General features: G+C 42.4%; 1 protein-coding gene across 3 annotated transcripts in view; it reads left to right on the top strand.

The window, feature by feature from the left end:
- The window catches only part of RAD54B (RAD54 homolog B), a 429,314-nt gene that overhangs the window by 252,576 nt on the left and 160,777 nt on the right, over nt 1-15,961 (top strand). For all 3 annotated transcript variants that reach the window (XM_069220480.1, XM_069220479.1, XM_069220481.1), the window contains one exon: nt 14,473-14,698. In XM_069220480.1, the coding sequence (XP_069076581.1) occupies nt 14,473-14,698 (226 nt within the window). The remainder of the gene's footprint in view (nt 1-14,472; nt 14,699-15,961) is intronic.

The raw sequence follows: 15,961 nt of genomic DNA, 5'->3' as shown, positions 1-15,961 counted from the left end.
TACAACCTCCAAATGCCATCAAAGAGCTACATTTATTGTTAGGCTTTTTCAGTTTTGGCAGAATTTACATTCCAGATTATGCTCAATGCATAAAACCACTTTATGACTTAATACGTCCAGATTTGTCAGGCAAACATTAGACACCTGAACATAGACACATTCTTAGAGCATTGCAACAGGACATGCTTGAAAATAAATACTTACACACGTGATAACAAAACAAACTTGGTCATCAGAGTAATTGCTGGTGCCATCGGTATCACCAATGTAATATTCAATGAGGGTGACACCGTACCAATAGCATACAAATCACATTTGCATTCCACTGCTGAACAGCGCCTTGCTCCCAGTGAGAAAATTCTGACCTTTGTTCAGATGGCTGTCACCAAAGAGAGACCTCTGGGCCAGGGAAAATGCATCATTGTTGTTACCCCGATAACAACCCTTCAGACCTAAGAATTCCTTCAGTATGAACTTGAATACCCAATGCCTACAAACATTTTGCGTCTTGATCAATACCAAACAATAATTTGCACTGATGGTTCAGCTCAACCAGCTCTAGGTACCAAACAGCAATACCGTGCAGCAGTGAGCGAGGTTAGGAGGGATGTAAATTCCTCCCTCAAAATACCTACACGTAGACCCTAGGGGACTGCACTGTACAACTTGTAGAGCTTAAGGTTCTGATCTTGTCAGTGAAACACACAGATGCTGAACTTTCTACTTTGATTGTGTGTGATTTGTATTACTGTGTCCAGTCCTTCAATAAAGTTCTGCACAATTGGCACTAAAACGGGTTCAGAGATTCAAAAGAGAACACCATTAAACACAAATTTCTGTGGGAGAAGGTAACAGATCTTAAAGATAAGCTACCATAGGCCAATGTAGTTCATACATTGGGTCACCAACATGTTGGAGTACACGTTGCAGGAAACACTTTGCCGATGAGGCAGCCAAATCAGCAATACCCACAGCTTCTTTTGCTGTGATTACTCATTCTCATACAATACTGGATGATGATTACACTGGCTTTTCTGATGGCTTTGGCTGACAGCAAGCCCTTACTAAAGGCATATCCTGCCAAATATTCTTACCACTTAAGTGCCCAAAACATTGCATTTGCAACAATACCAGGGGTGGGTGATCGTGAGAATCCCAGCCAAGACCAGATACTAGATCTCATAAAAGCAGCACATGAGGGGGTTGCTTATGCCCGTGCAGGTGTGACAGCTACTATTTAATTACTCTAAGAATGCTACTGGTAGCCAGGTCTATAAAAATAGACCAAACAGCATGTCCTTTGTTGTGACATCTGCCAGCAAATTAAAGGGCCCACCGTCAAGCGCCCATCGCAGACACGCCTCCTAATTTCCAACATACTACTTAAATGTGTGTACCTGGACCATTGTAGTCCCTTACAATCTGAAGAAGCACACAAATATATTTCAGTCACTGTTGATTCATGCTCCAGTTTCTATGAGTATTGCCACAATGATCATCTGATGCTCGAACTGTTTTGCAATTCTTCATCGGGACATATGCAATTGCAGCATTCCATTCGGACCATGGCCCTGCTTTTGCCTCCAGGGCATTCAGGGACACCATGGTGACGATTGGTGTTCAACTTCATTTCTCGTTTCCATACCCTCTCGAGGGAAGCGTGGTTGTGGAGCGTAAAACCCGAGACTTAAAGCAATCTTTAACAGCAAGAGTATGAGGTACTGGTTGTAGTTGGCTTAACCACCTCTATGGAGTCTAGAGAGCACTAAATATTCTTCCCATTAGGTCTTTGGGAGGACATACTCCATGCAAAGTCCTGTTTTGGATACCTGTGTATGTCCCAGATCATGATGGCTCTAGCGTGGTAGCGGCAGAAACACCTTTTGACTTAAATAAACGTGTCACTGCCTTGCAGGAATTACAGCAGTTTTTGTGATGAAAACTCATCTGCACATGCCGGTAACCTGGGAATGAGGGATTTGCCAACAACATCCCCCGGCTGGATTCCAAAACTGGGGATCTAGTGTGAGAAAAGATTGCTGTGAAAAAGGAATTTGGCCCATCATATAGAAGACCGGTTCCACTCCAGGGAATACATGGTACCAGAACTGTAATTCTACCACCGCTGCCTGATTCTAAAGAAAACAGTTGCATTTCAATTGACAATTTCAAGCTACACAATGTGGCCGGTCCTGCACAGTAGACCTCAAGGACTCCTGGGCAGTTCCCAAAACCCTCTCACTGCCAATCAGGATGTACCTCTACAAACATTAAATAAAGATGAAGATACTTCCCCAAGCTTGGGGAGAGTGGAAAATGAACTTTCATTAATTCCTATACCCACATGAACAACAAGAGATGTCCAAAATGCTGATCTACGTTATTCAAATGCAGCTCAAGAAGGAACCAAGGTATACATCTGCCAGTTCTTCACCTGCACCGGCTCCAGTATTTGCACAAACTGCTTCTGGTTATGTTGTTGTCATCAACAACTCATTTAAACATTTTCAACGTCTTTTGCAGCACCTGTATCAAGAGCATGTAAGCTTTTCAACTGCCTTAAAAACAATTATCTGATTCATCCATTGTACTATCTGTCGATATTTCTGACTTTGCTTGCCTTCCTTTTTTCCTGTTTTTGGATTGGTTTTGTTATAATTTTCTTTCTGCTGATATATGGTCACTATATTCCTGAACGCTCTGCTTTTGAACTGGTGGGTGAGGTTTTAAAACCTTATCTGTCCTCATTTAAAGTCCGAAGAGACTTATCCCTAGTGAACATTTCAGCTATTCCGATTCCAGATGGGATTGTTTGGGACAAAGTATTGTTCGATATCTTCGGCCCTACCGAACTGATTAAAATTGCATATGTATTCCCAGTTTCTATGAATAATATTGTAACGTCAGGGGATGTTTCTGATGACTGAGATGTAAAAACAGTTGATTCAGTGCTTTCTGAGCTTGAATATTACATTGTTTGAAAGGGAAGATGTCTAAATGACTACAGCGAATTATGGGGAAATGTTCTATTACCATCATTAGCGACAATATTTTCTGCACAAACCCAGCACTCCGAGAACTGTTTCTAATTTCATGCAGTGGGAACATTGTCCAACTCCACCAGTGGGGAGTTCCAAAACATATGTATAAAAGATCTTGTATTTTACTGGGCATGATGCTAAAAATGCTAAGTCCTACTACTCTGAATTGCCACCTTCAAAATTGCAGAACATTTTGTTAACTGACACAAAAATGTATTTATTCTGATTCCTTTGTTTCTCAGTTGGCTATAGAAAGCTCTGAACATTGATGAAGTTGATTGACTTAAAAAGTGTGAAATGTGGAGAACTAAAGATTAGCAAATACAGGGTAGGGAAGCCTTATTTAGAGCATGCCATACTCCATTGCAAGTGATATTTCTCAGTGAGACTGTTCAACAAACAAGTTGTTTAGGCTTGGCGAATATTAAGGAATTGAATGTGTCCAGTATTCCCTCGCCAGCTAAATTTGAAAAATCTCAAAAGATTTTAAATGTCAGTGAAGAACAGCTTAATGGGTGGGCCCAGAACAAAACATTAAATTCAGCACTTTCTGATTCCAATGGGTGGGTATTGTGGCCAGTGGACACGAAAACAACAGATAACGGCTAAGGAAGAAGCAACTTAAGTCATGCTTAACATCCAAAAATTAGAAACGTTGCCTCTTACTGTGGCGGAAACACCATCAGCAGTTTGGTTAATACACATGGTAATTAATCTGCCTATTTCATCATTTCACGTTCCAGTAGGCAGATTTGAGCAGCTAGGAGATAGTTACATGCATGAGGTGTAGGAGCTACCGTTATGTACAAATGTTTCAATGGCATGAAAGAAGTCTTTCTTAGTAGCAGCGAATGCTAGACTGCTGTCAGCAATTTGATGATTGTAAACAGCTGTTCTTGCATGGAGCTTGTACTGCTCCAGCAGCAAACTTAGCTTGTTATCTGAAGGGTGTTCCTGTCCCTTTGATTTGCCAGCCTTCCAGGTGCTCTCTAATGGGTGTTATGTGATGCTGAACAATGAAAGCTGTTTTTGTATGCTGGCCGCCATAGCCTACATGGTCTCCCAAATTGTGACTTGTCGCGCAAATGTCCTTTTTACCCCCACAATAGAGATAAAAGTAGCAGACATATGGACTCATATTGCTACTTCTAATGTAAAACTTGACAAGCTGAGCAGACTGGAGGATCTTTTGTTTCACAAACACATGGCGCTTGCATCTGCCTGGGAGACCTATTATCTCCAAGACGTAAGGTCATGCGCAGAGATACAGTCCATTTTAAATACCAACTATCCCACACATTTCGGTGATTTAATTTGTTGCATCTTTAATGCGTCTAACTTTCTGGGATTGTGCACTTTTTTAAGGCTGTTGGTTCTGGTTTTGTCAGCACCTTTTAAAGTGTCTTTGGAATAATACCTTCAGCCATATGTTCATTATTTTTTAGTGTCTTTGGGGGATTTCCAATATCTTTCGCATTAATTGGCGGTATTCCCCTGTGTTGTTTTTTATTTGCAATGGCTACCCTATCACAACAAAGAGAAATGATGGCGGTTCCACCAGCCCAAATGTCATGAATGCATAATGCAGTACTTTGGAGTACCACTCCTGGAAGAACTGGAGTCAAACTGGTCACTGTCATTCAGACTGGTTCTGAATTGCGTGCAATCTGTTTTTCGAAGTTTATGATGCCCATTTAAACATGCACAGAAAGTGTCTTGCTAGTCAGTGTGTATTTTCCTTGGATGCAGGTCTGATTGTGTTCACACTGAGAGTTCCTAGCCAGTCGTGCCTATTGAGAATACAGTTGCTGCGGGACGCTTCCTATAAGCTGCCCTTCGTGGATCTAGTGTCTCCTGGTGCTATTATATCTGGCACCACAAGGAATGCTGCCTCCTCGGCCGGACCTATGGCTGAGGCACCGTAATAGGAGTGCGCCCTCACTTTTCTTGCTAACGAGCTGGTTAACTTATCACCTGCCGGAGTGAGATCTTGCCTGGATTCCATTACTATTGATGACTTAAATTATTTTTTTGCAAGATCACGATTATTGCTGAACATTGAACATTTGGGCTTAATTTGCTTCCATTTTTGGCTTAAATTCTAAGTTGGCCATTTTCATTTGGCCGGACTTCGGTTTATCTTGCTTGTCAACATGGACATTTTATTGCTTTTTATGTACATTTTAGCCTGCTTTTAAACATTAGTGTAGAAACAGTGATTTTAACATAGGGTTTTTGGACTAGACCTCTGCACTCATGCACCAACAAAGGGTGTTGTGGTGTTATTTTAGCGCTTTGCTTGTTCACATTTGTTTTAGCGCTAGGCCTGTGGCTTGTGCCCTTTTGCCCTGTTCATTTCATTTGTTCTTTTTTATTATTTTAAGAAAAGCTTCAATTTAGCGGTTACATTTTATTATTGTTATCTGCTTCCCTTCCACGCAGAATGTATTCATTTTTTTGCTTGTGCTCAGCCCAAGGCTGTACAGGCTTCACATGATTATTTATTCCGTATTGTCGGTCTAAAGAGTACAATGTCTACCTTACACAGAAAAGGTGCATTATCACATCAGGGCAGTTATCAGAATAACAACACACTGCCCAAAATAAGTCAAGGGGTAACATTCCAGCCAGCCATCTTATGCTTACCATGTTGTTGCAGCTCTGCTGAACTTGGCCTTGTCAATCCATCCACTCGGGAGGACTGCCAACAGACCAATAGGCAAAACCCCTACATTGCTCTGGTATGGTGAGAGAGCTTTCTTCCAGGGACTAGTACGGGCAGATTAGGGATAACACTGCTATTACTCATGTACATTTTTGGTAGTGCAGGTAGGGATTTTAGATTCACTAATGTGACATAATGTTGGGACTTTTCATCTGTTTCACTTTTCTGGTCACCGTTATAAGTGTTGTGTCCTAATAATCGCAATTCACGCCTTTTTCCATAGAATGCAGTTGCTTCAATAAAATATTGAATCAAACCCTACTTCTGTCTGTCTTTCGCATGTATGAGACTTGTGTAACTGAGAGAAAGGAGTAAGATCTGTTCCATCATCACTTTCCTGAGAAGTCTTAGTGTCATGCGTCAGGCTGTCACAAATCACCTTTATTTTGGGATTTTTATGAGGGCCTGCTAGCTAGCCGAAAGGGTTAGACCGACAGCTATCAGACAGTGTGAGATAAGACTCAGTCCCCCACATGCTGTGGTGCTGCCGCCCGAAACCGGCAGTCTCGTCCCCATGACGAGAATCCTACAGCATTGATGTGCAAGGTTTACTATAGGGATAGGCGTTTACCAGTCAGCACTAGTCATGGAGGGGGGGGGGGGCTCTTGTCACTCCAGAAGCTCACCTAATAAATCTGCATTGTGTTATACTTGACCTTCATGTCCATACCGGCTGCTAACAACATATCAGGTTGCTTTCTCCTATTCACCTGTTTTAATAGGCTGTCAAAAGTTAAAAATAACATCTTAAAATATTTGTGTCTCCAAAATCAGGATGGTTAATAGCTCGTTTAAATGCCGATCCCTCCAATTTTAAGCTTTGGTCAGTGTCAAAGAAGATGCCAAAATATTCTTGTATTTCCTGCCAATCCTCTCTACTTTCCTTAGTTAATAGAATACTTTTTAGACTGAAATCAGGTACTCAGGAGCTTAATTTGAGCAAATGCTTACTGAACACGTTGATTCCATTTGAATATAGAATTATTTTACAATTTCTATATAGGAAAAGTTACTGCTGGAAATTTTAGAACAAACTTGTCAAGCCTCCGAAAAGACACCTGATCACCTTTACTTTCATGAGCTTATCTAGCCTTGATGTAAAAAAGGAAAGCAGTCTGTGTTCTGAGATCAGGATAGTGCCAAACAATGTGACGCTGTAGATCCCTGTGACATAGTGGATTAACATCAGCATTTCTCCTATGTTCAATTACGGTACCACTCTATCCGTAAGTCATGGCTAAGGTACCTCTGGGCTACACATAGCCTCACCTTTCCTTTGGCTGCCTGGGCCACAACCAAAGGGACCAACCAAGAAGACAATGCAAGTGACTTTATAGCATCCATTCATTCTTACATCTTCAATTGTTATCAGCTCACCTAGATGATGAGGATTATGAGGCGCATGACCACATAAAATTCCTTCATCTTGGCGAGGGTCTCTCTAGTTCTATGAAAATCGGGAAAGCGTAGGGCAAACCCAAGTTAAGGCCAGCTAACCGGCAAGCGCTAGAGTGATTTTGACAGATGCAGGAAAGTTGAAGAGTGGTTGGACTTCAACTTCTTGTGCTTGTCTGACTTAAATGATGACTGAGTGCCTGTGCTGACTGAGGCCATCCTTGCCGGAGCAGAGCCAGTACATTGTTTGATGGATAGGCCAGTGTGAGGTCTATGGACCCTAATGGAGAAGATCCAGTTGAGGAGGATGTTAGCGCGCCTGACCTTAATAAGTAAACTTACAAGGGGACGCGAACAGATCGATGAACCTTTTGACTCGCAATTAAGATGTTCTCACCATGGATCCAGTACATAAACAATAAACAATACACAATAATTAATAATCATTAGTAATCAATAATCAATGGAGTCAGTAATTTTCACGCACCATGACCTTTCAGTCATGAATAACCACACCTTTAGTAAAAGTTTATAATGTTTATTTTCCTATATTAACAATGCTGAGGTCATATAAATTAATCTCAAATCAGGTGAAACACATACAGAAACAACACTGGTTGTCCAAAGTGACAGAAGAAACGCAATCTAATCAAAGCTTGAACTACAACACATTCCAAAGTTATGGTGCAAATCAATAGCAAAGTCAACTGCGTCAATGAAATGAAGTACATGAAGTTTAGCGGAGAAATTCACCAAACATTTGTCCCTGTAACCATAAGTCATTAGTGAGGATCCTTAACTAACGTCAGATTAGCATCAGCATGTTGGGCTTCATGCAAACCAATTTAGTAGCACAAATTTGAACAACATCTAACTATGGCTCTACGCATAAGGAAAATAGTAATCTCTTGGTCAGAAAAAATGGGCAAAATGACTGCATGAAGGTAAGGGCAGAATGTCCGTCTTCTCACTGTGCAGTGTCATTGTATTAAAGTTACCTAAACTATCCCCTAACTCCCCATTGGTCAGTTAATTGTATGTTCACACTCTGTCTAATAAAACTACTATCCCAAATCTATGAATTCTAATATTTCTCCATTCTCATATTGTTGATTGGTTCGTCTTGCAATGTCCTCATCATCCGGCTTATGAGGTAACAACATTGTTGCAGCGTCTACTCTAGTCAGTCTCTTCATTGTTCTTGTCCTGGGAAAGTCAGTCTCACACACATTACACATAAAATGTTGCATTAGCAAGAACATCATCTCCTAGCAGTCAGTTCACACGAAAAGCTTCCGTTATGAGCACATTTAAACAATACAATAGACATTCACAGTTTAACTCACTTAGTCAGCATTTTTATTAAACGCCAAGAAATACAGCTTTTACATGAGGCTTGGCAAATAGGCCACAACACCTGTTAAGTTAAAGCCTACAACTAATAAAGCGAAAGCCTAATTCATAATCTTCAGTATGACATATTACTACATTAGTCTAACATTTCATAAGTATTAATCATTGATTAGGACATTTCGTTAACATTGGTGGCCATTCTTTATGATCACATTTTCAAATGCGTGCATTATTCTCTACGTTATTAAATTTTCTACATAAATTTATCATTCAATATACATAAACGCTCATTAATACATTTTTATTAAAACACCTGCGCTAGCAAGGATAACTGGTATGATGAACTGGGTGAGGCAGTAGGTTGGACACCGCACCTGACATTGGCCTGATTTCCCTTCCTACTGTGTCAGTGGAGGAGGAGCCCTCTTTTGCAATGGCAGTGCATAGTGTGGCTTGATAGAGGTGCTTCAGCTGGGAGTTACCCCCTCAGAACCCTGACTTCCATTCAATGAAGCCCTTATGGACGTCCTACTTGGGGCCTTGTCCAAACCCTGCACAGGGGCTCCTATGAATTCGACTGCCCGTCCCCAGGGCCCTGCTCCTGGGGATCCCAGCATTCTTACTCAGCACCCCACCCGAGAGCTTTCTGGTCCAAGCTGCCTTATCTCGAGTTCCCCTGGTGCATTCCCTACCACCCTATAGGATAGGGAGTCCAGGAGACTTGGACACCTTTAATAAGAGAATGTTCTCTTCCGCCACCCTGGCGCTGTGGTTGGTGAAAATCATGTGCCTGTGGGGCTATTATTCCCATACACTATGGTATTTGGTTGCTAACGTGGTGCCTATGGTCCTGGAGGAGGCCTAAGCCATACTCTCTCAGGTTGCTGCCGATGGGAAAGATGTGGCAAAGTTCTCAATCAGAGGTGGACTTCACATCACCGACTCTCTGGGTAGAACGATTTAATTGTCGGTTACCTTGCAGCGCCATACCTAGCTGACAACATCTGTTCTTTCAGTGGATGTCTAGGCTTCCCTCATGGACGTACCCTTTGATGGCTCTCGTATATTTGGAGACAAGGCAGATTCAGGACAGCTTCACTTCAAGGACAGCAGGGATACTGCCAGGTCAGTGGGCTTGTCTATGACCACTCGTCAACCCCAGTCTGCCTTCCTCCCCATTTGTGGCTACAGGAAGGTTCTTTAACCGCATCCATACCTTCTGAGCCACCACGACCAGTAGGCTTCCCAGCCTTTTCGTGACAAAGGTTGCAAATCCCAGAGACCATGTGGAACAGGTGACAAGCGGTCAGGTCAGTCCACCACCGCCCGCCAGTCGCTGCCTCCAAACCTCTTTAGTCTGCCCTCAGACCATCATGAGCACCCAATGGGAGGCAGGATACACTATCACCTTCCCCTCTGGTGGTCAGTAACATGAGACCATTGGGAGCTACAGATAGTCCGGGCTACTCCCTCCCCTTTGTGACACCACCTCCACCCATGCCACCCACTTATGATCGGCTGACTGAGGACTATCTCTTCTTGCTCTGTTAAGAAGTGCAGGCAGTCTTGGCCAAGGGGAGCCATAGAGATGGTACCTGCATCCGAAGTAGGTTGTGGTTGCTACTCCCACTACTTTAGGGTGCCAAAGAAGGACAGAGGACTTCGTCCTACGATAAATCGCTGCCATCTCCATCTCCATCTCTTCTTGAAGAAGGATAAATACATTTAAAATGCTCATGTTCGCCCTAGTTTTGTCTGCCCTAGATCCGGGAGACTGAATGGTAGCGTTAGAATTGAAAGATGCATACTTCCACATCCCCACCCTGCCGGCCCACAGTGGGCCACGAGCACTTTGTTTGCTGTGTGACTTTTCCGACTTACCAGTGCCCCTCAAATCAGGAAGACTAGGACCAAGTCAGTCTTGTGGCTCCAAATTGGGCACCTAGAGTCTGGTATCCCAAGCTGTTGAGCATGACCATCGGTCCTCCAGTCAGGCTGCCTCTTCCAGAGGATTTTCTGTTGCAGCAACAGGGCATGTTTTTTCTGAACACAAACTTGTGCACCCTCCTCCTCCATGGGTGGAGATTGAGCAGTGACAGTTAACAGCTTTAAACCTTCCTCTTGAAGTCTGTAATGTTATTCTGGCCGCCAGGCGTCCTCCACCAAGACAAAAAATGCTTGCAGTTGGTAGAAATTTGGGTCATGCTGTGCTTCCCACAACGTTGACCCCCTATCTGGAACTCTTTCACGAGTTATCTTGATTGCAGGGCAGGACTCTGGTTTGGGTACAGTTAAGGGTCCACCATCCCATCATTCTTGTGGTTGCAGGACCAACATTCTCTCTTTAAGTCACCTGTTGTGGCTAGGTTCCTTAAAGGCCTGCAACATATGTTCCCTCCTATGCTTTTCGTCATGCCTCAGTGGGACCTCAACCTAGTCCTTACCTTTCTCATGAATGCACCATTTGAGCCTATGCACAGTTGCCCCCTTAGGCTATTGACTATCAAAACTGGCTTTATTGGTGGCCTTACAAGGCGTGTGGAATTTATTAAAATATCTACTTGTCCATGGGACAGGTTACTTCTTAAGTCTACTTGTCCTGTAAAACAATCTACTTGACCCTTTGCTACCATGTTGTGCGGCAACAAATTATGGCAGCAATCTCATTATGTAAGAACTCTGATAACAGCCTTTCTGATTATGCCAGGGATAATACTATACTAGGGCTTTAATACTAGCAATTTCAAGCCCTACTATAGTAACTTCCTTTTTTTGCCACCTTTCCGCAGATCTACATACTGGGGCTGGAGGAAGCAGTAAGCAATAGTTCCAGGACTGGAATGCCTTTGAGTCTGTGCAGACCTACTAACTTGCATGTTTTAAGGAGTTTCGCCAGCTCTTCTCCAATCTTACCCCACACTGAGAAAGGTTGGAAATTCACTCTTGGCAAGGGCAGAAGCAGAAGTTCTTCCAGGGTTGGGAAAAAAAGTGGCTAGAGAGAAAGTGAGCTGCTAATCACTCAATAGATTTTGGCATGAGCAAATCTATATGTGCATATTTCCTCGCGCTAAAATACAGTTCACAAAAATTTTCTAGGAGTACGTTGGTCTTGTCTACTTCTGTAAACTCTTGTGAATTCATGAAAGCCACTTATTCAAAGACATATACCATGGGTGCACTTTTGTGACTTTCCTTAAGAATTGGATCTTTTAATAGGTCTGGCGTTAACCGGAAAATGTTGTTTTCATTTATCTTCTATTTCTCTCTATTGGCTGTGTTTATTGTGAGTGATAGCATTCTGCTCTTCCACACGGAGTATATTTACACACAGAGTAGTTTTGTTCAGTGCCAGAAACTACTGATGTAATCAGTGATGTAACAAAAATGAAGGGGGTCCCCGACAAAGAACATGGAGGGGGCCCCCTCTGGACTCACTCAGGCCAGGTGCTGTGCTGAGGGGACCCCTAGATCTCTGGGGGCCCCCCACGCCTCAGAGGCTGTGGGGGCCCTTGTTACACCACTGGTGGCAATCTGTGCTTTTTGAGACCCCAAAACTTTTTTTTTTGCTTTTTGCCAATGTTCGTTACAATGATGAGGACCTGGCAGCTCCCACATCAATAAAGTGTTACAAACGCCATGTTAAAACAAGACATGCACTGATGAAACCAAAAGACTCACAACAAATGTTGGATCAGTTGGCTTTGCCAGTGCTTGTTTATTTTCAGGTTTCCCATAATCTTGTTGAAAATGGTTACACTGATTTTCCATTATGAATATTTTTGGGAAATAGTAGCATGCATCAACACATTTTACTGAATGTTGCTTCAAATAAATAGTACCTACAATTTCACAGTAGCAAAAGGTTTTTTTCCCCTACTTGCATTTTTTTCGGAACATTTAATTTTGAAAGCAAAGAATCATCACTCTTGCTTACAAGTTTCTGCAAACATTTGCATCTAATCAGAGCATTCTGGGAGCATTATACTTAGTCTCATATTGTTAAACTTTTCAAACGTGTGTACACTTCTTTTTTTTTTTTTTACTGGAACCACTGTCAGTAGTGCAGTGCGACCTTAAAACGTTTATGTAGAGCACTCACCCTAATAATAAAGCCTTTTTTTAATGAACCATAAATACAAGTATGAATAGCATTAACATATGGACACACATATTACCTCAACTGCAGACAGTTTCCTTCCCTGTAAACTAGCAGCCAAAGGGTTTGTGCTGCAGGGGGTTAGGTCTACTTGTCCCAAAGACAAAAAAAACATGAAAACGTGTTGTCCTTTACCCCCAAACAATATGTCCTGGTGTCGGGTTATAGGAATTCCACTTCCCTGCCATAAAATCGGCCAGGTGGGTCAGCAAACACAAGCGCTGTTAGCGCACCCTCCTTTTAACACTGTTCACCCTGACAAGCTGGTTCTCCGGACGCACACATCCTTCATTTCAAAGGTTGTCACTCCCTTCCATGTTAGCCAGGTCATCACCCTGCCTACTTTCTTTGCTCCTTCTCATCCCGCCAAAGAAGAGAAGAGACTCCACCATGAGGACCCAAAAGAGTTCCGGGGGACGATCAACTCTTCATGGGCTATGTGGGAGCAAAAAAAGGAGAATCTGTACAAAAGAGAATCAACTCACAGTGGATCGACCTGTGCATTAAGATCTGCCAGGTACTGGCCAAGTAACAATCCCCTGAGGACTTACGAGCTCACTCTACCAGAGCCAAAGCTGCGACCTCTGCGTTAGCATGCAGCGTTCCTCTCCGGGACATCTGTCAGGCATCGACGTGGGCATCACTGCACATGTTCACAAAACATCACTGTCTGGGGTGTCAGGCCTATCATGATAGGCACTGTGTCCGTTCTGTCCTGTGTGACTTTTTGATTTAATCGAGTATGCAGACCCACCTCCGAGGAGCTATTGCTTGGGTATCTATCTGTTCGAAGATAAGGAATCTGCTGCTAGAAGTCTCTATCAGATGAACAAGCCTATTACCTGCAGTAATGCCTTATCTGGTAGAGACTCTAACTAGGCACAGATTCTTTATCAACTCTTCCACCCTCCCCGCAAACTGGTTCAGTTGTAAGGGACACCCTTTTCAGGGCCTTAGTCTTTTTCACACCAGTGGTCACATATTATCGTAGCTCTGTGCTTTTGGCATGGAAAGTCACGAAAATAACTGAGGTTAGTGTGCTGAGGTGGCGCCTATATAGGTAGCACCCACATCACTTCCGGTGTGGACAATGCAGACGACACTGACGTGAAGCGGAATTATGCCACCTACCGGTATGCAGGGGCAGTGCTCGAAAATCTTCCTGTTCCAGTGTGACGCCTGGAGATATTCAAAGGTAAGAAATCAGCAGCTAGATAGTCTCAACCAGATAAGACATTACAGAAGGTAAGAAACCTGTTCTTCTCTATTTTCCCTTTTAGATTAGATAATTCTAGGTTTTTACCTTGTGGTGAAGACTTTCCATTTTTAAGTGCCCTTTTTCCATCAAAATAAAACATCTTTATCCTGCATCAAACATCCTCCTTTGGCTGCCAGGAATAGTAAAGTCACCAAGAGACTTTTTAAAGCAACATTTTTGATCAAATGGTTTTTCAAGCTAATTCCCAAAAAGTGATCATGCATCAACATTGACCAGTAACTGCAAGAATAAAAGATATTCCATTTAAGAGGAGTAGACTCTTGGGAATCCTATCCTTGGTCATCTGGCATACTATTCATCTTAAGTTGTCATTTGATAAGAAATATGCATAATGAAAGTTTCTATTACTCTCTCAAGGTAATCCTTTACCTTCTTCCTTGTCTATTTTGGGAAAATATATAATCAAGATTAGCACAATTTTGAGATTGTCCTATTATAACGTTTCTTTGTGAATAAGTCTGATTCGTTGTATGTTATCATTCAGTTGTATAACCGTGATAACAGTATGTATTTTTTATGACAGAGTGGAAGGCAAATTTGGGGCGATTCTTGCAGATGAAATGGGCTTGGGAAAAACGTTGCAGTGCATTTCATTGGTGTGGACTCTCCTGCGTCAAGGACCCTATGGAAGCAGACCAGTCTTAAAACGTGTTCTTATTGTCACTCCTGGGAGTCTCGTGAAGAATTGGAGAAAAGAGTTCCAGAAGTGGTTGGGAGCAGAAAGGATAAAAGTGTTTTCTGTTGATCAGGTAAGAAAGTGTACGTTATATTTTTTGTTGGAAAATCTGTTATAAAGATACTAGACAGTGTCTCCGAAAATGTTGCTCTACTTTGTCGAAGCAAATGTTACTAGTCTGTTGACTAGTTGAATATATTAGTTAATCTATAATTAAGAGTCTTGGAAATCTTAATTGAATATTGAATTATCGCTCTGGTCGGGATTGACAAGAATGAATAAATATCGGCCTATACACAAACTGCACTTTGTAGTATGTTTAGTTGTACTACAATAGTGCTACCCAGGTACTACAAAATGCTATTCACAAGTCAACGTGTGAAGATCTCTGCCTCTCCTGTCTTTTCTATGTGGAGTTATCTAGCCTGGTTGCAGAGGTCTCCATATATGTAGGTCTGTATTTTAGTAGTAAATGTGGAACAAACATGTAGGAGTGGCTGGAAAATGGGGAATGCTTACTACTAAAAGGAAGCTGATTGGGAGGGGTGAGGAGTGGCGAGGAAGGGCTTAGGGAGGTGTAATGACAGCTTCAGGGAGCAACATACATATATAAAGGCCCACCCACAAAAGAGTAAGGCCATTGCTGTTTACATACTGCACTCCAAAGGTTATTACAGTCAAAAAGGACTACTCCAGCCCAAACTTGGAGTAGATTTGTCACCACACATGACTACTTGCATCGCAGGTACTGCAACTCGTTCCCGTTACAAACAATAGAGGCAGGCACTTAAAAGATATATATATATATACATGTATATATATATATATATCTGTGGTCACTAGGTGGTTATAGCTAGGACCGAGTTCCAGAGGAAAAGCGCTTTTGACTTGCCTTGTTCTTTGGTGCCGGCTGACAAATCTTCACAAACTTTTCCCAAAAATTAGACGCTCGCTTCAGCTGCTGGCTGGAAAGTTCTTGGCTGATTTGTCAAGTGGGGGCTGAGAAAAATGGGGGTTCCGCTGTTAATTTGCATAGGGATTTTGAACACGTCTACTGCCCGAACTGGTCCAGAAAGAAAGCTTTTTGTGATTTGGTGTAAATCTGTTCAGTAGTTTTGGAGATATTAAAGAAAAAACTAATTTGTATATCTAGGGATGTGAAGGCTCCGCAAGCCCTCCCAATCTTGTGCAGAGATCTGGCTGGCTGTCAACACTTCAACCAGGAAGTGTTGGCAGCCATTTTGAGACTCCGCTTCAGCCAAGACAAAAAAAAAAAAATACATACAAAAAATGAAAATGGGGAAGGATACTGTCACCCTACCCCTTCAGCCTTGGT

The sequence above is a fragment of the Pleurodeles waltl genome, chromosome 2_2, assembly GCF_031143425.1.
Source record: "Pleurodeles waltl isolate 20211129_DDA chromosome 2_2, aPleWal1.hap1.20221129, whole genome shotgun sequence".
NCBI classification, from domain to species: domain Eukaryota; kingdom Metazoa; phylum Chordata; class Amphibia; order Caudata; family Salamandridae; genus Pleurodeles; species Pleurodeles waltl.
Note: the sequence above shows the minus strand (reverse complement) of the source record. Positions and strands in the feature narration are given on the sequence as shown.